General features: G+C 52.1%; 1 protein-coding gene across 1 annotated transcript; it reads left to right on the top strand.

The window, feature by feature from the left end:
- Positions 1-783: 783 nt before the first annotated feature.
- On the top strand, positions 784-26,297 carry SLC37A2 (solute carrier family 37 member 2). The gene is made up of 18 exons (XM_038754640.1): positions 784-875; positions 18,375-18,456; positions 18,828-18,912; positions 19,404-19,482; positions 19,564-19,699; positions 19,789-19,865; positions 20,330-20,496; positions 20,606-20,643; positions 20,818-20,967; positions 21,062-21,152; positions 21,320-21,382; positions 21,569-21,654; positions 22,009-22,057; positions 22,143-22,216; positions 22,666-22,744; positions 22,853-22,950; positions 23,047-23,108; positions 26,099-26,297. Exons 1-18 carry the CDS (start codon positions 817-819, stop codon positions 26,112-26,114), a joined length of 1,491 nt encoding a protein of 496 aa, XP_038610568.1. The 5' UTR covers positions 784-816; the 3' UTR covers positions 26,115-26,297.
- Positions 26,298-26,777: the final 480 nt, after the last annotated feature.

Below are 26,777 nucleotides of genomic sequence, written 5' to 3'. Positions count from 1 at the left end.
TGATGAGGATGATGAATGAATCGAGTGGAATGAATGAATGGATTGATTAAATACTCTATGTATTTATTTATTTTACTTGTACGTATCTATTCTATTTCTTTTATTTTGTTAGTATGTTTGGTTTTGTTCTCTGTCTCCCCCTTTTAGACTGTGAGCCCACTGTTGTTAGGGGCTGTCTCTATGTGTTGCCAATTTGTACTTCCCAAGCGCTTAGTACAGTGCTCTGCACCTAGTAAGCGCTCAATAAATACGATTGATGATGATGATGTTAGTATATTTTGTTTTGTTCTCTGTCCCCCCCTTTTAGACTATGAGCCCACTGTTGGGTAGGGACTGTCTCTAGATGTTGCCAATTTGTACTTCCCAAGCGCTTAGTACAGTGCTCTGCACCTAGTAAGCGCTCAATAAATACGATTGATGATGATGATGTCGGTATATTTTGTTTTATCTGTCTCCCCCTTTTAGACTGTGAGCCCACTGTTGGGTAGGGACTGTCTCTAGATGTTGCCAATTTGTACTTCCCATGCGCTTAGTACAGTGCTCTGCACCTAGTAAGCGCTCAATAAATACGATTGATGATGATGATGATGATGATTAAGCGCTTACTAGGTGCGAAGCACTGTTGTAAGCGCCGGTTGACAGTTGGGTCCCTCGGAGCGGGGGATCCCGGGGTGGGAGGAGCCGGGCCCGGCCCCCTCCGGGGGAGGGCAAGGAGGTGTGCCCGGGGCGGGGCCTGGCCAGGGCGGAGGATATGGGGGCAAGGGGGCATTTAAACCCCGAGTCGCCGGCCCTTGGGGCCCCTTTGCCCCCGGAGTCATGCGGTCCCCCTTGGCCCCTGGCATCAGCCTCTTCCGCAGCTTCTCCCGGGATGCTTGGTGAGTTGGGCCAGGGTGGGCAGGGGTCTTGGGGGGGCCCCTCCTGGCCCTGGGCAAAGGGGCGTCGTGGTTGCCCTCCGATGGGCACTTTGATGGGCCAGGGTGGGCAGGGGTCTTGGGGGGCCCCTCCTGGCCCTGGGCAAAGGGGCGTCGTGGTTGCCCTCCGATGGACCCTTTTTGTTGGGCCAGGGTGGGCAGGGGTCTTGGGGGGTCCCTCCTGGCCCTGGGCAAAGGGGCGTCGTGGTTGCCCTCTTATGGGCACTTTGATGGGCCAGGGTGGGCAGGGGTCCTGGGGGGTCCCTCCTGGCCCTGGGCAAAGGGGCGTCGTGGTTGCCCTCCGATGGGTCCTTTTTGTTGGGCCAGGGTGGGCAGGGGTCTTAGGGGGCCCCTCCTGGGCCTGGCCCTGGGCAAAGGGGCGTCGTGGTTGCCCTCCGATGGGCCCTTTTTGTTGGGCCAGGGTGGGCAGGGGTCTTGGGGGGCCCCTCCTGGCCCTGGGCAAAGGGGCGTCGTGGTTGCCCTCCGATGGGCACTTTGATGGGCCAGCGTGGGCAGGGGTCTTGGGGGGGTCCCTCCTGGGCCTGGCCCTGGGCAAAGGGGCGTCATGGTTGCCCTTTGATGGGCCAGGGTGGGCAGGGGTCTTTGGGGGGGGGTCCCTCCTGGGCCTGGCCCTGGGCAAAGGGGCGTCGTGGTTCCCCACCAGTGGGCCCTTTGATGGGCCAGGGTGGGCAGGGGTCTTGGGGGGTCCCTTCTGGGCCTGGCCCTGGGCAAAGGGGCGTCGTGGTTGCCCTTTGATGGGCCAGGGTGGGCAGGGGTCTTGGGGGGGTGGTCCCTCCTGAGCCTGGCCCTGGTCAAAGGGGCGTCGTGGTTGCCCTCCGATGGGCCCTTTGACGGGCCAGGGTAGGCAGGGGTCTTGGGGGGTCCCTCCTGGGCCTGGCCCTGGGAAAAGGGGCGTCGTGGTTGCCCTTTGATGGGCCAGGGTGGGCAGGGGTCTTGGGGGGGGGGTCCCTCCTGGGCCTGGCCCTGGGCAAAGGGGCGTCGTGGTTGCCCTCCGATGGGCCCTTTGACGGGCCAGGGTAGGCAGGGGTCTTGGGGGGTCCCTCCTGGGCCTGGCCCTGGGAAAAGGGGCGTCGTGGTTGCCCTTTGATGGGCCAGGGTGGGCAGGGGTCTTGGGGGGGGTCCCTCCTGGGCCTGGCCCTGGGCAAAGGGGCGTCGTGGTTGCCCTCCGATGGGCCCTTTGACGGGCCAGGGTAGGCAGGGGTCTTGGGGGGTCCCTCCTGGGCCTGGCCCTGGGCAAAGGGGCGTCGTGGTTGCCCTTTGATGGGCCAGGGTGGGCAGGGGTCTTGGGGGGTGTCCCTCCTGGGCCTGGCCCTGGGCAAAGGGGCGTCGTGGTTGCCCTCCGATGGGCCCTTTTTGTTGGGCCAGGGTAGGCAGGGGTCTTGGGGGGTCCCTCCTGGGCCTGGCCCTGGGAAAAGGGGCGTCGTGGTTGCCCTTTGATGGGCCAGGGTGGGCAGGGGTCTTGGGGGGGTCCCTCCTGGGCCTGACCCTGGGCAAAGGGGCGTCGTGGTTGCCCTCCGATGGGCCCTTTGACGGGCCAGGGTGGGCAGGGGTTTTGGGGGGGCCCCTCCTGGCCCTGGGCAAAGGGGCATCGTGGTTGCCCTCCGATGAGCCCTTTGACGGGCCAGGGTGGGCAGGGGTCTTGGGGGGGTCCCTCCTGGGCCTGGCCCTGGGCAAAGGGGCGTCGTGGTTGCCCTCCGATGGGCCCTTTTTGTTGGGCCAGGGTAGGCAGGGGTCTTGGGGGGTCCCTCCTGGGCCTGGCCCTGGGCAAAGGGGCGTCGTGGTTGCCCTCCGATGGACCCTTTGATGGGCCCGAGGCCTCTGGTCCGGTGCCAAGCCTCCCGGGGGTGCAGAGGGCACTTCGTTCCAGGACTCAATAAATACGATTGAATGAATGGCCTGCCCACACTGAGCCCACTACTTCCTCTCCCCCTCCCCATCCCCCCCACCCCCGCCTTACCTCAATCAATCAATCAATCATATTTATTGAGCGCTTACTGTGTGCAGAGCACTGGACTAAGCGCTTGGGAAGTCCAAGTTGGCAACATATAGGGACGGTCCCTACCCAACAGTGGGCTCACAGTTTAGACCCTTCCCCACAGCACCTGGATATATGTATATATGTTTGTACGGATTTATTACTCTATTTATTGATTTATTTTATTTGTACATATTTGTTCTATTTCTTTTATTTTGTTAGTATGTTTGGCTTTGTTCCCTGTCTCCCCCTTCTAGACTGTGAGCCCGCTGTTGGGTAGGGACCGTCTCTCGATGTTGCCAACTTGGACTTCCCAAGCGCTTAGTCCAGTGCTTTGCACACAGTAAGCGCTCAATAAATATGATTAATATACATAGACTATGAGCCCACTGTTGAGTAGGGACCGTCTCTCGATGTTGCCAACTTGGACTTCCCAAGCGCTTAGTCCAGTGCTCTGCACACAGTAAGCACTCAATAAATACGATTGAATGAATGAATGAATATATGTTTGTGCAAATTTATTACTCTATTTATTGATTTATTTTATTTGTACATTCAAATGAATATGTTTGTACAAATTTGTTACTCTATTGATTTATTTTATTTGTACATTCATTCAATCGCATTTATTGAGCGCTTACTGTGTGCAGAGCACTGGACTAAGCCCTTGGGAAGTACAAGTTGGCAACATAGAGAGACGGTCCCTACCCAACAGTGGGCTCATAGTCTATATTAATTCAATCAATCAATCAATCAATCAATCAATCGTATTTATTGAGCGCTTACTATGTGCAGAGCACTGGACTAAGCGCTTGGAATTACAAGTTGGCAACGTAGAGAGACGGCCCTACCCAACAGTGGGCTCACAGTCTATATATATGTATATATAATAATAATAAATAATAATGGCATTTGTTAAGCATTTACTATTCATTCAGTCGTATTTATTGAGCGCTTACTATGTGCAGAGCACTGTACTAAGTGCTTGGGAAGTACAAGCTGGCAACATCTAGAGACGGTCCCTACCCAACAGCGGGCTCACAGTCTAGAAGGGGGAGACAGAGAACAAAACAAAACATATTAACAAAATAAAATAAGTAGAATAAATATGTACAAGTAAAATAAATAAATGAATACTATATGCAAAGCACTGTTCTAAATATAATAATGGCATTTGTTAAGCGCTTACTATGTGCAAAGCACTGTTCTAAGCGCTGGGGGGGGGGAGATACAAGGTGATCAGGTTGTCCCACGGGGGGCTCGCAGTCTTCATCCCCATTTTCCAGATGAGGGAACTGAGGCCCAGAGAAGTGAAGTGACTTGCCCAAAGTCACCCAGCTGACAGGTGGCGGGGCCGGGATTAGAACCCACGACCTCTGGCTCCCAAGCCCGGGCTCTTTCCACTGAGCCACGCTGCTTCTCTTATGTTTGTACGTATATGAATATGCACGTATATATATGTTTATACATATACATAACTTTGTTTCATTTGCACATATTTATTCTATTTATTTTATTTTGTTAATATGTTTTGTTTTTTTGTCTGTCCCCCCCTTCTAGACTGTGAGCCCGCTGTTGGGTAGGGACCGGCTCTATATGTTGCTAACTTGGACTTCCCAAGCGCTTAGTACAGTGCTCTGCACACAGTAAGCGCTCAATAAGTACGATTGAATGAATGAATGGTCCGGCCGGGAGACGGAAGAGGGGAGGAGGATGCCCCAGCCGCGGGACCCCAACCCTCGCCCCCCAGGCAGCCTAGTCGGGGCCAGAGGACGAGGGGAGACAGTTCAAGCGCTTAGTACAGTGCTCTGCACACAGTAAGCGCTCAATAAATACAGTTGAATTGAATGAATGAACTAGAGAGCACGGGCTTGAGAGTCAGAGGTCATGGGTTCCAATCCCGGCTCCGCCAACTGTCAGCTGGGTGACTTTGGCCAAGTCACTTCACTTCTGGGACAACCTGATCACCTTGTATCCCCCCAGCGCTTAGAACAGTGCTTTGCACATAGTAAGCGCTTAACAAATGCCACCATTAAGTAATTAATTAATTCTCTGTGCCTCGGTTCCCTCATCTGTAAAATGGGGGTGAGGACTGCGAGCCCCGCCGTGGGACAACCTGATCACCTTGTATCCCCCCGGAGCTTAGAACAGTGCTTTGAACATAGAAAGTGCTTAAGAAATGCCACAATTAATTAATTAATTCTCTGTGCCTCAGTTCCCTCATCTGTAAAATGGGGGTGAGGACTGCGAGCCCCCCCGTGGGACAACCTGATCACCTTGTATCCTCCCAGCACATAGAACAGTGCTTTGCACATAGTAAATGCTTAACAAATGCCACCATTAAGTAATTAATTAATTCTCTGTGCCTTGGTTCCCTCATCTGTCAAATGGGGATGAAGACTGGGAGCCCCACGTGGGACAACCTGATCACTTTGTATCCCCCCCCCAGCGCTTAGAGCAATGTTTTGCACATAGTAAGCGCTTAACAAATGCCACCATTAAGTAATTAATTAATTCTCTGTGCCTCGGTTCCCTCATCTGTCAAATGGGGATGAAGACTGGGAACCCCACATGGGACAACCTGATCACTTTGTATCCCCCCCAGTGCTTAGAACAGTGCTTTGCACATAGTAAGCGCTTAACAAATACTATTATTATTATTATTATTATTATTATTATTATTATTATTATTCTCTGGACCTCATCTGTAAAATGGGGATTAAAACTGTGAGCCCCTGGTGGGACAACCTGATCGCCTTGTAACCTCCCCAACACTTAGAACAGTGCTTGGCACATAGTAAGTGCTTAACAAATACCATTATTATTATTATTATTATTCTCTGGGCCTCATCTGGAAAATGGGGATTAAAACTGTAAGCCTCCAGTGGGACAACCTGATCGCCTTGTAACCTCCCCACCGCTTAGAACAGTGCTTTGCACATAGTAAATGCTTAACAAATACCATCATTATTATTATTATTATTCTCTGGGCCTCATCTGGAAAATGGGGATTAAAGGGTGAGCCCCCAGTGGGACAACCTGATCGCCTTGTAACCTCCCCAACACTTAGAACAGTGCTTTGCACATAGTAACAAATACCATCATTATTATTGTTATTATTCTCTGGGCCTCATCTGGAAAATGGGGATTAAAACTGTGAGCCCCCAGTGGGACAACCTGATCGCCTTGTAACCTCCCCAACACTTAGAACAGTGCTTGGCACATAGTAAGCGCTTAACAAATACCATCATTATTATTATTATTATTATTCTCTGGCCTCATTTGGAAAATGGGGATTAAAACTGTGAGCCCCCGGTGGGACAACCTGATCGCCTTGTAACTTCCCCAGTGCTTAGAATAGGGCTTGGCACATAGTAAGCGCTTAACAAATACCATCATCATCATTATTATTATTATTATTCTCTGGCCTCATTTGGAAAATGGGGATTAAAACTGTAAGCCCCCAGTGGGACAACCTGATCGCCTTGTAACCTCCCCAACACTTAGAACAGTGCTTGGCACATAGTAAGCGCTTAACAAATACCATCATTATTATTATTATTATTATTCTCTGGCCTCATCTGGAAAATGGGGATTAAAACTGTGAGCGCCCGGTGGGACAACCTGATCGCCTTGTAACCTCCCCAACACTTAGAACAGTGCTTGGCACATAGTAAGCGCTTAACAAATACCATCATTATTATTACTATTATTCTCTGGCCTCATTTGGAAAATGGGGATTAAAACTGTGAGCCCCCAGTGGGACAACCTGATCGCCTTGTAACCTCCCCAGTGCTTAGAACAGAGCTTCGCACATAGTAAGCGCTTAACAAATACTATTATTATTATTATTATTAACTCCGGGCATTGAGTCCTGGCCGCTGGGCACAGCTACTACAGAGCCGGCTGCACTCACAGGGCACTGGGTGGGCACTGGGTGAGTCGTAGAGCAGCGGGGTCCTAGGGATGAATATTGGCGGAGAAGCGGGCGGGGGTCCCAGTCCTGGCCCGAACCCCCAGATTCCTGGGTCCTGAGTGGGCTGGGAGCCGTCCGGCAGGCAGAAACGGACGGTGAATTGTAATAATAATAATAATAATGGCATTGTGAAGCGCTTACTATGTGCAAAGCACCGTTCTAAGCGCTGGGGAGGCTACAAGGTGATCAGGTTGTCCCATGTGGGGCTCCCAGTCTTCATCCCCATCTTCCAGATGAGGTCACTGAGGCCCAGAGAAGTGAAGTGACTTGCTCAAAGTCACACAGCTGACAGTTGGCGGAGCCGGAGTTTGAACCCACAACCTCGGACTCCAAAGCCCGGGCTCTTTCCACTGAGCCACGCTGCTTCTCCAAGCGCTTAGCACAGCGCTCTGCGCACAGTAAGCGCTCAATCGATGCGACTGAATTGAATCGAGACGGAGCCGTGAGATAGGAGCCCTCGGGGCCGGGGCCAATCAGTCAATCAATCAATCAAGGTATTTGTTGATTGATTAAGGAGGAGAAGGGCACCATGGCCCCGAGTGGGGTGGAGCGGGGTAGGGATCTCTAATAATTCATTCAATCGTATTTACTGAGCGCTTACTATGTGCAGAGCACTGGACTAAGCACTTGGGAAGTCCAAGTTGGTGACAGATAGAGACGGTCCCTACCCAACAGTGGGCTCACAGTCTAGAAGGGGGAGAGCACTGTACTAAGCACTTGGAAACTACAATTCAGCAATAAAAGAGACAATCCCTGCCCACGCCGGGCTCACAGTCTAGAAGGGGGAGACGGACAACAAAACAAAACGTGTGGACGGGTGTCAAGTTGTCAGAACAAATAGAATTAAAGATATGTGCACATCATTAACAAAATAAATAGAATAGTAAAATGAATAGAATAATAAATCTGTACAAATATATATACAAGTGCTGTGGGGAGGGGAAGGAGGAAGGGATGGGGAGGAGGAGAGGAAAAAGGGGGCTCAGTCTGGGAAGGCCTCTTGGATCAATCAATCAATCAATCGTATTTACTGAGTGCTTACTGTATGCAGAGCACTGTACTAAGCGCTTGGGAAGTACAAGTTGGCAACATGTAGAGACAGTCCCTACCCAACACTGGGCTCACAGTCTAGAAGGGGGAGACAGACAACAAAACAAAACATGTGGACGGGTTGACAGCGGAATTAATTGAATTTTTGCCCCCTGCCCTGGTCAATCAATCAATCAATCAATCAATCATATTTATTGAGCACTTACTGTGTGCAGAGCACTGTTCTGAGCGCTTGGGAAGTACAAGTTGGTAACATATGGAGACGGTCCCTACCCAACAGTGGGCTCACAGTCTAGAAGACGGGGCCGAAGGTGATCAAGTTATCCCACCTCAGGCATGGCTTTGGGATGAGGGGGATTGGAAGGTGGCTAGGAGATTCACTCATACATTCAACCGTATTTATTGAGCGCTTACTGTGTGCAGAGCACTGTACTAAGCGCTTAGGAAGTACAAGTTGGGAACATATAGAGACAGTCCCTACCCAACAGCGGGCTCACAGCCTAGAAGACGGGGCTGAAGGTGATCAAGTTGTCCCACCTCGGGCATGGCTTTGGGATGAGGGGGATTGGAAGGTGGCTAGGAGATTCACTCATTCAACCGTATTTATTGAGCGCTTACTGTGTGCAGAGCACTGGACTAAGCGCTTGGGAAGTCCAAGATGGCAACATCTAGAGACGGTCCCTACCCAACAGTCTAGAAGGGGGAGACAGAGAACAGAACAAAACATATTAACAGAATAAAATAAATAGAATAGATATGTACAAGTAAAATAAATAAATTCACCGGCCCCTGTTGCAGTGGGGAGGGGGATGGGGAGGCCTACCCCTCCGGGCCCTGTCCAGCTTCTGGGCCTAGGGACTTTAGTCTATTTATTTTATTTTGTTAGTATGTTTGGTTTTGTTCTCTGTCTCCCCCTTCTAGACTGTGAGCCCACTGTTGGGTAGGGACTGTCTCTATAGGTTGCCAACTTGGACTTCCCAAGCGCTTAGTCCAGTGCTCTGCACACAGTAAGCGCTCAATAAAGACGATTGATTGATTGATTGACTGGCCCAGCTCTGCCCCTCCGGTCAAGTGACCGCTGATCCCACGGTCGCTGGAGATGACCGGGGGCCGGGGGGAAACCCGCAGATGTGTCAGCATCCAAGTTCTGCGGGGCCGGGACTGCTGCTTCACTTCCTCCTCTCCCTCCTCAGTCAGCTTCCCTTTTCCAATCCCCCCACCCCACCCCCTGCACCCCAAACTTCCCCCTCTGGGTCACAGGGCAGATGAGGACTAAATCCCCCTGACTGCTAGGGAGTCAGGGGGTTGAGCCCCACCTGGGAATAACAATCATCATCATCATCATAATGGCATTTATTAATCGCTTACAATGTGCAAAGCACAGTTTGCCTCCCAAGTACAAAGATAATTGGGTTGGACACCGTCTCCGTCCCCCATAGGACTCGAAGTCTTAATCCCCATTTTCCAGATGAGGAAGCTGAGGCCCAGAGATGTGAAGCGACTTCCCCAAGGTTACGTGACAGACAAGTGGCAGAGCCGGGATTAGAATAATAATAATAATAATAATAATAATAATGGCATTTATTAAGCATTTACTGTGTGAAAGCACTGTTTGCCTCCCAAGTACAAAGACAATTGGGTTGGACACAGTCTCGGTCCCCCATAGGACTTGAAGTCTTAATCCCCATTTTCCAGATGAGGAAGCTGAGGCCCAGAGATGTGAAGCGACTTCCCCAAGGTTACGTGGCAGACAAGTGGCAGAGCCAGGATTATAATAATAATAATAATAATAATGGCATTTATTAAGCGCTTACTATGTGCAAAGCTCTGTTTGCTTCCCAAGTACAAAGATAATTGTGTTGGACACAGTCTCGGTCCCCCATAGGACTCGAAGTCTTAATTTCCATTTTCCAGATGAGGAAGCTGAGGCCCAGAGATGTGAAGCGACTTCCCCAAGGTTACGTGGCAGACAAGTGGCAGAGCCGGGATTAGAATAATAATAATAATAATAATGGCATTTATTAATCGCTTACTATGTGCAAAGCACTGTTTGCCTCCCAAGTACAAAGATAATTGAGTTGGACACAGTCTCGGTCCCCCATAGGACTCGAAGTCTTAATCCCCATTTTCCAGATGAGGAAACTGAGGCCCAGAGATGTGAAGCGACTTCCCCGAGGTTACGTGGCAGACAAGTGGCAGAGCCAGGATTACAATAATAATAATAATAATAATAATGGCATTTATTAAGCGCTTACTATGTGCAAAGCTCTGTTTGCTTCCCAAGTACAAAGATAATTGTGTTGGACACAGTCTCTGTCCCCCATAGGACTCGAAGTCTTAATCCCCATTTTACAGATGAGGAAGCTGAGGCCCAGAGATGTGAAGCGACTTCCCCAAGGTTACGTGGCAGACAAGTGGCAGAACCGGGATTAGAATAATAATAATAATAATAATGGCATTTATTAAGCGCTTACTATGTGCAAAGCACTGTTTGCCTCCCAAGTACAAAGATAATTGGGTTGGACACAGTCTCGGTCCCACATAGGACTCGAAGTCTTAATCCCCATTTTCCAGATGAGGAAGCTGAGGCCCAGAGATGTGAAGCGACTTCCCCAAGGTTACGTGGCAGACAAGTGGCAGAGCCAGGATTAGAATAATAATAATAATAATAATGGCATTTATTAAGCGCTTACTATGTGCAAAGCTCTGTTTGCTTCCCAAGTACAAAGATAATTGTGTTGGATACAGTCTCTGTCCCCCATAGGACTCGAAGTCTTAATCCCCATTTTCCAGATGAGGAAGCTGAGGCCCAGAGATGTGAAGCGACTTCCCCAAGGTTACGTGGCAGACAAGTGGCAGAACCGGGATTAGAATAATAATAATAATAATAATGGCATTTATTAATCGCTTACTATGTGCAAAGCACTGTTTGCCTCCCAAGTACAAAGATAATTGGGTTGGACACAGTCTCGGTCCCACATAGGACTCGAAGTCTTAATCCCCATTTTCCAGATGAGGAAGCTGAGGCCCAGAGATGTGAAGCGACTTCCCCAAGGTTACGTGGCAGACAAGTGGCAGAGCCGGGATTAGAATAATAATAATAATAATAATGGCATTTATTAAGCGCTTACTATGTGCAAAGCACTGTTTGCCTCCCAAGTACAAAGATAATTGGGTTGGACACAGTCTCGGTCCCCCGTAGGACTCGAAGTCTTAATCCCCATTTTCCAGATGAGGAAGCTGAGGCCCAGAGATGTGAAGCGACTTCCCCAAGGTTACGTGGCAGACAAGTGGCAGAGCCGGGATTAGAATAATAATAATAATAATAATAATAATAATGGCATTTATTAAGCATTTACTGTGTGAAAGCACTGTTTGCCTCCCAAGTACAAAGACAATTGGGTTGGACACAGTCTCGGTCCCCCATAGGACTTGAAGTCTTAATCCCCATTTTCCAGATGAGGAAGCTGAGGCCCAGAGATGTGAAGCGACTTCCCCAAGGTTACGTGGCAGACAAGTGGCAGAGCCAGGATTATAATAATAATAATAATAATAATGGCATTTATTAAGCGCTTACTATGTGCAAAGCTCTGTTTGCTTCCCAAGTACAAAGATAATTGTGTTGGACACAGTCTCGGTCCCCCATAGGACTCGAAGTCTTAATTTCCATTTTCCAGATGAGGAAGCTGAGGCCCAGAGATGTGAAGCGACTTCCCCAAGGTTACGTGGCAGACAAGTGGCAGAGCCGGGATTAGAATAATAATAATAATAATAATGGCATTTATTAATCGCTTACTATGTGCAAAGCACTGTTTGCCTCCCAAGTACAAAGATAATTGAGTTGGACACAGTCTCGGTCCCCCATAGGACTCGAAGTCTTAATCCCCATTTTCCAGATGAGGAAACTGAGGCCCAGAGATGTGAAGCGACTTCCCCGAGGTTACGTGGCAGACAAGTGGCAGAGCCAGGATTACAATAATAATAATAATAATAATAATGGCATTTATTAAGCGCTTACTATGTGCAAAGCTCTGTTTGCTTCCCAAGTACAAAGATAATTGTGTTGGACACAGTCTCTGTCCCCCATAGGACTCGAAGTCTTAATCCCCATTTTACAGATGAGGAAGCTGAGGCCCAGAGATGTGAAGCGACTTCCCCAAGGTTACGTGGCAGACAAGTGGCAGAACCGGGATTAGAATAATAATAATAATAATAATGGCATTTATTAAGCGCTTACTATGTGCAAAGCACTGTTTGCCTCCCAAGTACAAAGATAATTGGGTTGGACACAGTCTCGGTCCCACATAGGACTCGAAGTCTTAATCCCCATTTTCCAGATGAGGAAGCTGAGGCCCAGAGATGTGAAGCGACTTCCCCAAGGTTACGTGGCAGACAAGTGGCAGAGCCAGGATTAGAATAATAATAATAATAATAATGGCATTTATTAAGCGCTTACTATGTGCAAAGCTCTGTTTGCTTCCCAAGTACAAAGATAATTGTGTTGGATACAGTCTCTGTCCCCCATAGGACTCGAAGTCTTAATCCCCATTTTCCAGATGAGGAAGCTGAGGCCCAGAGATGTGAAGCGACTTCCCCAAGGTTACGTGGCAGACAAGTGGCAGAACCGGGATTAGAATAATAATAATAATAATAATGGCATTTATTAATCGCTTACTATGTGCAAAGCACTGTTTGCCTCCCAAGTACAAAGATAATTGGGTTGGACACAGTCTCGGTCCCACATAGGACTCGAAGTCTTAATCCCCATTTTCCAGATGAGGAAGCTGAGGCCCAGAGATGTGAAGCGACTTCCCCAAGGTTACGTGGCAGACAAGTGGCAGAGCCGGGATTAGAATAATAATAATAATAATAATGGCATTTATTAAGCGCTTACTATGTGCAAAGCACTGTTTGCCTCCCAAGTACAAAGATAATTGGGTTGGACACAGTCTCGGTCCCCCGTAGGACTCGAAGTCTTAATCCCCATTTTCCAGATGAGGAAGCTGAGGCCCAGAGATGTGAAGCGACTTCCCCAAGGTTACGTGGCAGACAAGTGGCAGAGCCAGGATTAGAATAATAATAATAATAATAATAATGATAATAATAATAATAATAATGGCATTTATTAAGCGCTTACTATGTGCAAAGCACTGTTTGCCTCCCAAGTACAAAGATAATTGGGTTGGACACAGTCTCGGTCCCCCATAGGACTCGAAGTCTCCATCCCCATTTTCCAGATGAGGAAGCTGAGGCCCAGAGATGTGAAGCGACTTCCCCAAGGTTACGTGGCAGACAGGTGGCAGAGCCGGGATTAGAATAATAATAACAATAATGGCATTTATTAAGCGCTTACTGTTCCCTTCCCCACAGCACCTGTATATATGTATATGTGTTTGTACATATTTATTACTCTATTTGTTTATTTATTTATTTATTTTATTTGTACATATCTATTCTATTTATTTTATTTTGTTAGTATGTTTGGTTTTGTTCTCTGTCTCCCCCTTTTAGACTGTGAGCCCACTGTTGGGTAGGGACTATCTCTATATGTTGCCAACTTGTACTTCCCCAGCGCTTAGTACAGTGCTCTGCACACAGTAAGTGCTCAATAAATACGATTGATTGATTGATTGATTGATTGATTGCAAAGCACTGTTCCAGGCCCTGAGGAGGTTACAAGGTGATCAGGTTGTCCCATGGGGGGGCTTACAATCTTCATCCCCATTTTACAGATGAGGAAGCTGAGGCCCAGAGATATGAAGCGACTCCCCCAAGGTTACGTGGCAGACAAGTGGCAGAGCTGGGATTATAATAATAATAATAATAATAATGGCATTTATTAAGTGCTTACTATGTGCAAAGCACTGTTCCAGGCTCTGGGGAGGTTACAAGGTGATCAGGTTGTCCCATGGGGGGGCTCACAGTCTTCATCTCCATTTTACAGATGAGGAAGCTGAGGCCCAGAGATGTGAAGCAACTTCCCCAAGGTTATGTGGCAGACAAGTGGCAGAGCCGGGATTAGAATAATAATAATAATGGCATTTATTAAGCGCTTACTATGTGCAAAGCACTGTTCTAAGCGCTGGGGGGGATACAAGGTGATCAGGTTGTCCCATGGGGGGGCTCACAGCCTTCATCCCCATTTTACAGATGAGGGAACTGAAGCCCAGAGAAGTTGAGTGACTTGCCCAAAGTCACACAGCTGACAGGTGGCGGAGCCGGGATTCGAACCCACGACCTCTGACTCCAAAGCCCGGGCTCTTTCCACTGAGCCACGCTGCTTCTCTAAGGTGGCACTTTGGGGTGGAGGGGAGGGGTCAGCTCTAGGCCTCCCCTCCTCACGTGCGGGGTGGAGGGGAAGCAGGAAATTCTTCCTGTTGTCTAACTTAGACCTTCCTCCTGCAGGCCGAGAGCACTTCCCTTTTTATTCATTTATTTAATGGTATTTGTTCAGCGCTTACAGTGTGCCAGGCACTGTGCTAAGCACTGTGCTAGTGGATAGAGCATGGGACCCAGAAGGTCATGGGTTCTCATCACCTTGTAAGCTCCCCAGCGCTTAGAACAGTGCTTTGCACATAATAAGCGCTTAATAAATGCCGTTATTATTATTATTATTATTATTATTATCCCGGCTCTGCCACTTGTCTGCCGCGTAACCATGGGGAAGTCGTTTCACATCTCTGGGCCTCAGCTTCCTCACAATAATAATATAATAATAATAATAATAACAATAATAATAATAATAATGGAATTTATTAAGCTCTTACTATGTGCAAAGCACTGTTCTAAGCGCTAGGGAGGTTACAAGGTGATCAGGTTGTCCCACGGGGGGCTCACAGTTATCCTCATTTTACAGATGAGGTAACTGAGGCACAGAGAAGTGAAGTGACTTGCCCAGAGTCACGTAGCTGACAATCGGCAGAGCCGGGATTTGAACCCATGACCTTTGACTCCAAAGCCCAGGCTCTTTCCACTGAGCCACACTGCTTCTCTAATAATAATAATAATTCCTCATCTGTAAAATGGGGATTAAGACTTCGAGTCCTATGTGGGACAGGGACTGTGTCCGACCCAATTATCTTGTATCTACCCTAGCACTTATAGAACAGTGTCTGGCACATAGTAAGTGCTTAACAAATACCATAATTAGTAGACTGAAGCTAATTCATTCAATCGTATTTATTGAGCGCTTACTGTGTGCAGGGAGACTATTATTATTATTATTATTATTATTATTATTATTATTATTATTATTATCGTTAATAGACCCTTCTAGACTGTGAGCCCGCTGTTCGGTAGGGACCATCTCTATATGTTGCCAACTTGTACTTCCCAAGCGCTTAGTACAGTGCTCTGCACACAGGAAGCGCTCAATCCATCTGGTCCAGAGAAACAGCCTTAATTGCAGCAGGAGGGAATGAGGTTAATTCGCTCATTCAGTCGTCTTTATTGAGCACTTACCTTGTGCGGAGCACTGTACTGAGTGCTTGGGGGAGTACAATATAACAATAGGTAGCTTAGAACAGTGCCCAGCGCTTAGAACAGTGCCTTGCACATAATAAGCACTTAATAAATGCCATTATTATTATCATTATTATTATTATTATTATTATTATTATTATTATACAATCCCTGCCCCAAACGAGCTTACAGTTTAGAAGTGTGGAGACAGACATTAATATAAATAAATACAGGGAAGCCTCTTAACTTCCCTGTGCCTCGGTGACCTCATCTGTCAAATGGGGATTAGGACTGTGAGCCCCACGTGGGATAACCTGATTACCTTGTCTCTATGCCAGCACTTGGAATAGTGCTTGGCACATAGTAAGCGCTTAACAAATGCCATCATTATTATTATAATAAAATGCTGGGAGACTATTATTATTATCATTCATAGACCCTTCTAGACTGTGAGCCCGCTGTTGGGTAGGGACTGTCTCTATATGTTGCCAACTTGTACTTCCCAAGCACTTAGTGCAGTGCTCGGCACACAGTAAGCGCTCAATAAATACGATAAATAATAATAATAATAGGTGCTCTGAGGCTGGGAGTGGGGAAGAACAAAGGGAGCATGTCCGGGGGACGCAGAAGGAAGTGGGAGAAGAGGAAAGGGAGAGTTTAGTCTGGGAAAATCTCTTGAAGGAGATGTGCTTTAAAGCCAATGGTGAGGAATTTATGTTTGTGGAGGTGGATGAGCAAACACTGGAGTATTTTTGAGGAGAGGGGTGACATATCCTGAACGCTTTTGTAGAAAAATGATCTGGGCAGCAGAGTGAAGTATAGACTGTGGGCCCACTGTTGGGTAGGGACCGTCTCTATATATTGCCAACTTGTACTTCCCAAGCACTTAGTACAGTGCTCTGCACACAGTAAGTGCTCAATAAATACGATTGATTGATTGACTGGAGTGGGGAGATGCAGGAGGCTGATGATGATGATGGCATTTATTAAGTGCTTATTATGTGCAATGCAGTGCCCTAACTGCTGATCAATCATATTTATTGAGCGCTTACTGTGTGCAGAGCCCTGTACTAAGCGCTTGGGAAGTACAAGTTGGCAGTTATCCAGGCCAGATAGGGGGAGTGACTGTATTAATGGGGTAGCAGTTTGGATGGAGAGGAAAGGGTGGATTTCAGTGATGTTGTGAAGGTGGGATGGACAGGCTCCGGGGCTCTTGTCACCCCCACGGCCTGGCAGAAGTGAAACTCGGGGTGACGTCCAAGTTTCCTGTGGGTGGGGAAGGGCATGGACAGATGTTCCGTTCTAGATCCCATTGTTGGGTAGGGACCGTCTCTATATGTTGCCAACTTGTACTTCCCAAGCGCTTAGTACAGTGCTCTGCACACAGTAAGCGCTCAATAAATACGATTGATTGATTGATTGATAGATCAGGCTGAACGCGGTGGTGGGCACCATCAAGGCTGGGCTTGGACCTGCCGTCGTCGGGCTGCCTGGGCAGGGGGCTGTCTCCTCTTCTCCTCTCCTCTCCTCTTCTTCTAGACTGTGAGCCCACTGTTGGGTAGGGACCGTCTCTATATGTTGCCAACTTGGACTTCCCAAGCGCTTAGTACAGTGCTCTGCACACAGTAAGCGCTCAATAAATACGATTGAATGAATGAATGAATGACCTTCTGACGCTCAGGCCTGTGCTGTCTCTATTACGCAGCACTTATGTATATATCTGTATTGTATTTCTATTCATTCGATTGTATTTATTGAGCGCTTATGACCATCTCCCCCTCCAGATTGTAAGCTCGCTGTGAGCAGGGAACGTTTCTACCTGTTTTTTTATATCGTACTCTCCCAAGCGCTTAGTGCAGGGCTCTTAGTACGCACTCAATAGATACAATTGATTGATTGATTCATTCATTCATTCAATCGTATTTATTGAGCGCTTACTGTGTGCAGAGCACTGTACTAAGCGCTTGGGAAGTACAAGTTGGCAACATATAGAGACGGTCCCTACCCAACAACGGGCTCACAATCTAGAAGGGGGAGACAGACAGCAAAACAAAACATGTGGACAGGTGTCAAGTCGTCAGAACAAACAGAATTAAAGCTAGATGCACATCATTAACAAAATCAATAGAATAGTAAATACGTACCAGTAAAATAAATAGAGTAATCATCATCATCATCATCAATCATCAATCGTATTTATTGAGCGCTTACTATGTGCAGAGCACTGTACTAAGCGCTTGGGAAGTACAAATTGGCAACCTATAGAGACAGTCCCTACCCAACAGTGGGCTCACAGTCTAAAAGGGGGAGACAGAGAACAAAACCCAACATACTAACACAATAAAATAAATAGAATAGATACGTACAAGTAGAATAAATAAATAAATAGAGTAATAAATATGTACAAACATATATACATATATACAGGTGCTGTGGGGAAGGGAAGGAGGTAGGGCGGGGGGGATGGAGAGGAGGAGAGGTAAAAAGGGGCTCCTGGTGGGAAGGCCTCCTGGAGGAGGTGAGCTCTCAGTAGGGCTTTGAAGGGGGGAAGAGAGCGAGCTTGTAGCTATTGTAAGTGCTCAGTACAGAGCTCTGCACGCAGCAAGCGCTCAATAAATGTGATTGACTGACGGCCCCAACCGGACCTGTCCGATGAGCATCCAGCCATGTCAATCAGTGGTATTTATCGGGCGCTTGCTACATGCAGAGCACTGTACTAAGCACTTGGGAGAGTGTACTCCAACAAAATGAGCAGACACATTTCCTGCCCATAACGACCTTACAGTCTAGAGAAGAGCCTTAAAGTGACAGAGCTGCTTTAATTCCTGGGAGATCTGACTGATTGATCGACTGAGATCCCGGGCGGAGTGAGGCCACTGGGTCCACGGAGCCTTAGGGTTGCCATGGCCACCTGCCAGGGGCATGGGGGGCCAGAGTGGAGACAACCTGGGGCCTCCTGACCTCACCCCCCCGAATGCAGGTATCGGGGTTCCGTCCTCTTTCTCACCTTCATCATCTACACCTGCTATCACCTGTCCCGGAAACCCCTCAGCATCGTCAAGGTGAGGTGGGAGAGGGGAAATGGGGGTTTGGGGAGGAAGGGGTCCGGCCTCTCGGGAAGGTTTGCCCATTTCAATCAATCAATCAATCAGTCGTATTTATTGAGCGCTTACTGTGTGCAGAGCACTGGACTAAGCGCTTGGGAAGTACAATTTGGCAACATATAGAGACAGTCTCTACCCAACAGTTGGGCTCACAGTCTAAAAGGGGGAGACAGAGAATAAAACCAAACATACTAACAAAATAAAATAAATAGAATAGATATGTACATGCCCGTCCTCCCCTGGCTGGGCTCCAGCGGGCACGACGGGGTAGGGGGAGGTGGACTTGGGCCTGGGGACGGTGACACCCCCTTGGCCTCCCTCTTCCCCAGAGTCAGCTGCACCAGAATTGCTCGGGGAAGGATGAGGCACACAATCACTCCAACAGCAGCACCTGGTGCAGTTGGGCCCCATTCGGTGAGGCCCTGCCGCTGACCCCCTTCCCTCCGTCTGCCCCGGCCCCCGGACGGGACCTGAGGGTGGCTGGACCCTTCCACCCTACCCTAGCTCAGTGGAAAGAGCCCAGGCTTTGGAGTCAGAGGTCACGGGTTCAAATCCCGGCTCCGCCAGCTGTCAGCTGGGTGACTTTGGCCGAGTCACTTCCCTTCTCTGGGCCTCAGTTCCCTCGTCTGGAAAATGGGGATTAAAACCGTGAGCCCCCCGTGGGACAACCTGATCACCTTGTAACCTCCCCGGCACTTAGAACGGTGCTTTGCGCATAGTAAGCGCTTAACAAATGCCATCATTATTATTATTGTTGCCCCCCGAGGCTGCAGATGGCGAGGGAGGGGCAGCAAGGGCAGGGCACCTGGGCATTTGGCGTGGCAGAGGGCCCTGGGGTGCTGAGGCAGGGAGGGGCAGGGGGCTGCTGGGCAGGGACTCAGGGGCGGCTCTCACACTTGCCTCAGACCAGGACAACTACAAAGAGCTGCTGGGAGCCGTGGACAACGCCTTCTTGGTGGCCTACGCCATTGGCATGTTCATCAGGTACCCGGGGGGAGCCGGATGGCGGGTGAGGGTCAGCGGGGGAGCCTCGGGGGGCCTCTCTGAGCCCCGCTGTCCCCACAGCGGCGTGTTTGGCGAGCGTCTCCCCCTACGTTACTACCTCTCCTCCGGGATGCTGCTCAGCGGCCTCTTCACCGCGCTCTTTGGCCTTGGCTACTTCTGGAGCATCCACGCCCTGTGGTACTACGTGCTCATCCAGGTACTGCACCCCGCCGCCCGGGCCCGGCCCCACCTCGGGCAACCCCCCGGTGGCCCGGGGTCAGCGTGCTCTGCCCCGTCTCTCTGCAGATCTTTAACGGGCTGGTGCAGACCACGGGCTGGCCCTCCGTCGTGACCTGTGTCGGCAACTGGTTCGGGAAGGGGAAGTGAGTCGGTGGGAGATGGGGAGGGAAGCTGGGGGGGGATACGGAGAGGGTTGGGAAACCTGGGAAGGGGGGACTGGGAGAAAGATGGAGACTCCGGACTGGGGAAGGGGCCGGCAGGGCTCCCCTGAATGGGTGGGAAGAGAACTAGGGTGGGGGCCGGGTTCAGCCCCACTGGGCGCCTCCCGTCCGCTGCCTCCGGACTAATCAATCAATCAATCAATCGTATTTATTGAGCGCTTACTATGTGCAGAGCACTGTACTAAGCGCTTGGGAAGTACAAATTGGCAACATATAGAGGCAGTCCCTACCCAACAGTGGGACTAAGTCCCGCTGGTTGTCCCCTGGCCGCCCCCGGGTTCAGTGTCCAGTGGGATGTCCCCCAGTTGGTTGCCCCAGTGCCCGGCTAGGCATCCCCCGGCCTCCGCTGCGTGTGCGTGGCCCGCAGCCCATCTCTTGCCCATCAGGCGCGGACTCATCATGGGTGTCTGGAACTCGCACACATCTGTCGGGAACATCCTGGGCTCCCTGATCGCGGGCGTCTGGGTGAGCTCCGCCTGGGGCCTCAGCTTCCTCGTGCCTGGGGCCATCATGGGGGGCATGGGCCTCATCACCTTCTTCTTCCTCATCGAGAGTGAGTACGGGGCGGGGCTGCGGGGTCGAGTCCTGGGGCGGCGGGGGGAGAGGGACGGAGGGGGGTGACCGCCACCGACTGACCCAATCCCACTTCCCTCGCCCTGCAGACCCCGCGGATGTGGATTGTGCCGTCCCACAGCACCACGTGAGTCAGAGGGCCCGGCCCCGCCCTGCCCAGCCAGACTGGGCATCTGGGACCACTCCCACACGGAAACCAGTTGAGGCAGACCCCAGCTCTGCCCGGGGGTTGGGGGCATTGAGAGGACGTGGGTGGGGGGATGTCTGGCCTGGCCCCTCTTGATGCCCCTTCTTGACCCAGGCGGGGCCGGACCAGGAGGCGGGCGCCTCGACGGACTCTGTATGCGACCCCTGCCCCAGCGGGGAGACGGGCATCGAGACCTCCGGGAGCTCCAAGGAGCCGGCAGCACCCCCGGAAGCCATCAGCTTCCTGGGCGCCCTCAGGATCCCGGTGAGGGAGGGGGCAGGGGGTGCGGGGAGAGGGCACCTGGGGATAAGGAGGTAGGGGCTCTTTAGACTTCCTGACACCACCTCCCACCCCCCAGGGAGTGGTGGAGTTCTCCCTGTGTCTGCTCTTCGCCAAGCTGGTCAGCTACACGTTCCTGTACTGGCTGCCACTCTACATCGCCAACGTGGGTCAGTGCCCGGATGGGTATGGGTTGGGGAGCCAAGGGCCTGGCAGATGGGTGGGGGGGTCTCCTTCCCAGACTGGGGAATTGGGGGCCGCTGCTCCTGGGGCCTTGGGCGGGACTAGAGGCCCAAGTCCCGCCCCGTGACCCCCGCCCCTTCCGCTCCCCACCCAGCTCACTTCAGTGCCAAGGCCGCCGGCGACCTGTCCACGCTGTTTGACGTCGGGGGCATCATAGGTTCGGGATCGTGAAAGCCGCTCTGTGGTGGGGGCCGGCCTGAGCGGGGGGGAGGGAGAGTGGGCCTGTGGGTGGGAGGGGGCCGGCCTGTGCGGGTTGAGGGGGCAGAGGGAGGGCTCTGCAGTGGGGTGGGAGCAGGAGGGGGCCGCGGTGGCCTGACGACTGGGCGGTGACTCTGCGGACCAGGGGGCATCCTGGCCGGACTCATCTCGGACGCCACCAACGGCCGGGCCACCACCTGCTGGACCATGCTCATTCTGGCCGCCCCCATGGTGCGTCCCCCTCTTCTCCGCCCTCCAATCAATAAATCAATCATATTTATTGAGCGCTGACTGTGTGCAGAGCACTGTACTAAGGGCTTGGGAAGTACAAATTGGCAACATGTACAGTCCCTACCCAACAGTGGGCTCACAGTCTAGAAGGGGGAGACACAAAACAAAACATATTAACAAAATAAAATAAATAGAATAGATATGTACAAGTAAAATAAATAAATAAATAGAGTAATAAATATGTACACCACACCCCACCCCTGGTCGGGTCCCAGCTCAGTTTGGGGAGGTGGGAGGCATCTCTGGTTTAGGCGCAGCTGCTCCACGTCCCCGTCCCTCCCTCTCTGCCCTCAGCTGTTCCTCTACAACCGCGTGGGTCAGCAAGGACTCGGCAGCTCCATAGGTGAGGGGTGGGGCCTGAGTGTGGGGGTTGCCTGGCTCTTGGGGGTGGCCAAGGCTCAGCTGGACTTCCCGCGGTCTGCCCCCAGCGATGCTGATTGTGTGTGGGGCCCTGGTGAACGGTCCCTACGCCCTCATCACCACCGCCGTCTCTGCGGACCTGGTAAGCTGGAGCCCGGGGCCGCCCGCCCCCCGCAGACCCCCACCCCTGCTCCCTGCTGCTGGGCCTGCCGGGGGTCCTGGGACGCAGCTTGGAGCAAACAAGCCGCATCTCCACGGCTGTCCCCCACCTCCCTACCTCGGGAAGCCCCCTGACGCTATGTCTGATGGGTCTGATGGCCATTTCCCGGGGTGCCCCCAGACGCCCACTGAACCCGGCTCATTCTGGCCGCCCCCATAGTGCGTCCCCCTCTTCTCTGCCCAACACCCCTCTTGGCCGACTGGGAATCCAAGTCAGAACCTCTGCCGTGAGGGAACGGACTAGACAAACCCCCCCGGAATGGGAGAGGGGCCTAAAGGCATGGGGACCCCCAAGCCTGCCTGCACCCGGATTGGGGTCTCCGGGCACGGGGAGCCAGGCCGACCACTTCTCGCTGACCTCCCTCCCCGCAGGGCACGCACAGGAGCCTGCAGGGCAACGCCAAGGCGCTCTCCACGGTCACCGCCATCATCGACGGCACCGGCTCCATTGGTCAGCATCCCACGCCCCGCTCTCCTCCTCCGGGGTGGAAGATGGCCCTCGGGGAGGTGGTCTGGGGGGAGCAGCCCCGTCTCTGATGGGGGGACGGTGTCCACACAGGAGCCGCCCTGGGCCCGCTGCTGGCCGGCCTCATCTCCCCGACGGGCTGGAACAACGTGTTCTACATGCTCATCGCCGCCGACGGCCTGGCCTGCCTGGTACGGGGCCTGGCGGGTTGGATGGAGGGTGAACAGCGGGGCGGGCGCCCCCCTGGCACTGAGTCCCCCGGCCCCCTCGGGCCTCTCCCCCGGCAGTTCCTCTCGCGGCTCGTGTTCAAGGAGATCCAGAGCTGGCGAGGCCTTGGCCGGAACCAAGGGTGAGTGTTCAGGGGCAGGGCAGGCCGCCCGGAGCCCCAACCGCAACGACTGTCGTCCTGCCCCCTCCCCGGCCCGTCCCGTCTTCCATCCCGCTGTCCATCCCTCTGTACATCCCTCGCTCCAGGCTTTTCCATCCCGTCTCTCCTGGCGCTTCCTCCGTGTCCCGTCCCAGCACAGACCTGCACTGAGGCTCCCACTCTGGGCCGAGCTGGGGGGGGGGACAGGACAGAGGGCAGGGGTCCCTGACACCCCACCCTTCCTTCCCACCCTCCCCTGCCCTCACCATCCCCTAGAGAAGCAGCGTGGCTCGGTGGAAGAGCCCGGGCTTTGGAGTCAGAGGTCACGGGTTCGAATTCCAGCTCCACCACTTGTCAACTGTGTGACTTTGGGCAAGTCACTTAACTTCTCAGAGCCTCAGTTCCCTCATCTGTAAAATGGGGGTGAAGACTGTGAGCCCCATGTGGGACAACCTGATCACCTTGTAACCCCCCCCCAGCGCTTAGAACAGTGCTTTGCACATAGTAAGCGCTTAACAAATGCCATCATTATTATTATTATTATTATTATTCCACCTCCTCCCACCCCCTAGAGACCCAGAGCCAGTCCCGCCCTGTTTGCCCTCTGAGTCCAGCCCTCCTCTTCCTCCGCCCCTTCCCCACCTGTGTTTTGTCCCCCCGCCCCGACTAACGCTCAGCCCTTGCCCCCCGTGTGTCTCCGTAGCTCTTGTTTGGCCCTCACCCACCCGCGCTAGTGTCGGGGGGCGGTGGTTATGCTGTGAGTATGGGGGGGTGGGACGGCACCGACCCCAGCCAGGCGGGAGGGAGGAGGAGGAGGGGGTGCTGCATGCGAATCTGGGGTGACTTCTCCGCTTCCTCACGGGGCTAGTGGTGGAAGGTCTCGGGCCTGCGCGGCTCCGGTCAAGGCCGTCACTGCTGGTGACCGGATTCAGATTCTTGCGGGGTGATGGGGAGGGGGCTCCGGACAAGGCCGGGGGCTGACCGGGGGCCGGGCTGTCCCCGCACCTCTAACGCTGGGGCTGTGCTCGCTGGGGTCGGGGCCTCCGCTTCTTGGGGTGTCGCTGGGGCCCCAAGCTCGCAGGCGGTGGATGTACTGGGGCCTGGGCCGCATGCCTGGCTTCAGTGGGGGTGGGAGAGGGCGAGGAGGGACTGGGCTGGGCCCCCGGCGGGGGAAGGAGTCCAGTTGCGGTGGACGGTTCATTCATTCAATCGTATCTATTGAGCGCTTACTGTGTGTGGAGCGCTGGACTAATCAATCAATCAATCAATCAATCGTATTTATTGAGCGCTTACTGTGTGCGGAGCGCTTGGGAAGTCCAAGTTGGCAACATCTAGGGACGGTCCCTACCCAACAGCGGACTCACAGTCTAGAAGGGGGAGACAGACAACAAAACTAAACATACTAACAAAATAAAATAAATAGAATAGTAAATATGTACAAGTAGAATAGAGTAAAAAACCTGTATTCATTCATTCCATCATATTTGTTGAGCGCTTACTGTGTGCAGAGCACTGTACTAAGCACTTGGGAAGTACAAGTTGGCAACATTCATTCGTTCATTCAGTCATATTTATTGAGCGCTTACTGTGTACGGAGCACTGGACTAAGCGCTTGGGAAGTCCAAGTTGGCAACATCTAGAGACGGTCCCTACCCAACAGCGGGCTCACAGTCTAGAAGGGGGAGACAGACAACAAAACTAAACATACTAACAAAATAAAATAAATAGAATAGTAAATATGTACAAGTAGAATAGAGTAAAAAACCTGTATTCATTCATTCCATCATATTTGTTGAGTGCTTACTGTGTGCAGAGCACTGTACTAAGCACTTGGGAAGTACAAGTTGGCAACATTCATTCGTTCATTCAATCGTATTTATTGAGCACTTACTGTGTGCGGAGCACTTGACTAAGCGCTTGGAAAGTCCAAGTTGGCAACAGATAGAGACGGTCCCTACCCAACAATGGGCTCACAGTCTAGAAGGGGGAGACAGACAACAAAACTAAACATACTAACAAAATAAAATAAATAGAATAGTAAATATGTACAAGTAGAATAGAGTAAAAAAATCTGTATTCATTCATTCACTCAACGGTTGAAGCCGATAGATCAGTTGTATTTATTGAGCGCTTCCTGTGTGCAGGGCACTTTACGAAGCGCTTGGAAAAGTGCAATATAACAGACATTCCCACGATTGATTGGAGCTGAAAATGTCTGGTGGGGGGGGTGGGGTGGGGATGCTGCATGGTTTAAGGGATGAACACAGGCCTTGTCTGCTGTGTGACCCTGGGCAAGTCACTTATCTGTGTCTCAGTTCCCTCATCAATCAATCGCATTTGATCGCTTTCCGCGTGCAGAGTGCTGGACTAAGCACTGGGGAAAGTTCACCGCAACAGATGTTCCCTGCTCACCTCGAGTTTCCATTTGTAATCTGGGGATTAAGGTGGTGAGCCCCAGGTGGGACTGTGTCCAACCTGATTAGCTTGGCTCCAGCTCAGAGAAGCAGCGTGGCTCAATGAAAAGAGCACGGGCTTTGGAGTCGGGGGTCGTGGGTTCGAGTTCCGACTCCGTCACACGTCTGCTGTGTGACCTTGGGCAAGTCACTTCTCGGAGCCTCAGTTCCCTCATCTGTAAAATGGGGGTGAAGGCCGTGAGCCCCACGTGGGACGACCCGATCACCATGTGCTTAGAACAGTGCTTTGCACATAGTAAGCGCTTAACAAAGGCCGTCATTATTATTATTAAGGCCTGGCCCATAGTAACCGCCGGAGAAATACCGTGAAAAGACTGACCAGTCAATCAATCGTATTTATTGAGCGCTCACTGCGTGCAGACCAAAAACCCAGCTCCGGCCTGAGGGTTGGGGAGGGGGTTGCAGCCGTTACAGGTCCAGTCTGGGAGGGAGGGGGATGCTACATCCCGGGGCCGGGAGCTCCCCCGACCCGCTGTCTTTCCCCAACCCTCCCCGCAGCTATAAACGGTTCTGAAGTCCCGCTTGGAGCGGGTCAGCCGGGCCGCACCTACCCACCGGGAGCGGACACCCCCCGGCCCGCTAGACACGGCAAAGACTCGTCAGCCCCGGAAAAGGCAGGAGCCTCAGGCCCAGCGTGCCTCAGGGGGCTTTTTTGGGGGGGTGGCGGGGCGGGGCGACCCACCCCGAAACACAGATTAAAGGAAATAATCGATTTTTGAGCAGCGGCAGCGCGTGCCTGGTGGGTGGGGGGCAAGGGTCTTCCTAGCTCACATCTGGGCAGGACGAGGAAAGCAGGGGTGGCCCGGGGGGTGCAGGCCTCAGAGACAGGGCGAGAGCAGCGGGGCTCGGGAAGGAAGAGGATGCCGCCCCCCCGCCCTCCTCTCTCCTCTGGTCCGTTCGTCCCCCCACCCTCCGCAGGGCTGGGTCTCTCCTCTTCCAGCCCGTCTGCCCCGGGCCCAGCCGCCCTTCCCCTCTGGATGGACATCCGGCTCTCCATCGCCCGCGGATCAGGGAAGAAATCCCCTTCTCGCCTATGGCCAGTACAGCATGGCACCGGTGTGTGGCAGGGGCAACCACCAGGTCCCGTGGGAGGAGACCCCCACGTCCCCTGCGCCCACCACCTTGGGGTGAGACGGGCCCCGGCGGCCGGACCTCGGGGAGCGGAGGGGGAGAGGCT

The sequence above is a fragment of the Tachyglossus aculeatus genome, chromosome 11, assembly GCF_015852505.1.
Source record: "Tachyglossus aculeatus isolate mTacAcu1 chromosome 11, mTacAcu1.pri, whole genome shotgun sequence".
NCBI classification, from domain to species: Eukaryota; Metazoa; Chordata; class Mammalia; order Monotremata; family Tachyglossidae; genus Tachyglossus; species Tachyglossus aculeatus.
Note: the sequence above shows the minus strand (reverse complement) of the source record. Positions and strands in the feature narration are given on the sequence as shown.

Coding starts and splice junctions, on each gene's coding strand:
- SLC37A2 (XM_038754640.1), top strand. CDS start 817: ATGCGGTCCCCCTTGGCCCCTGGCATCAGCCTCTTCCGCAGCTTCTCC. Junction 876..18,374: donor AGCTTCTCCCGGGATGCTTG/GTGAGTTGGGCC, acceptor CCCCGAATGCAG/GTATCGGGGTTCCGTCCTCT. Junction 22,058..22,142: donor AGGACTCGGCAGCTCCATAG/GTGAGGGGTGGG, acceptor GTCTGCCCCCAG/CGATGCTGATTGTGTGTGGG.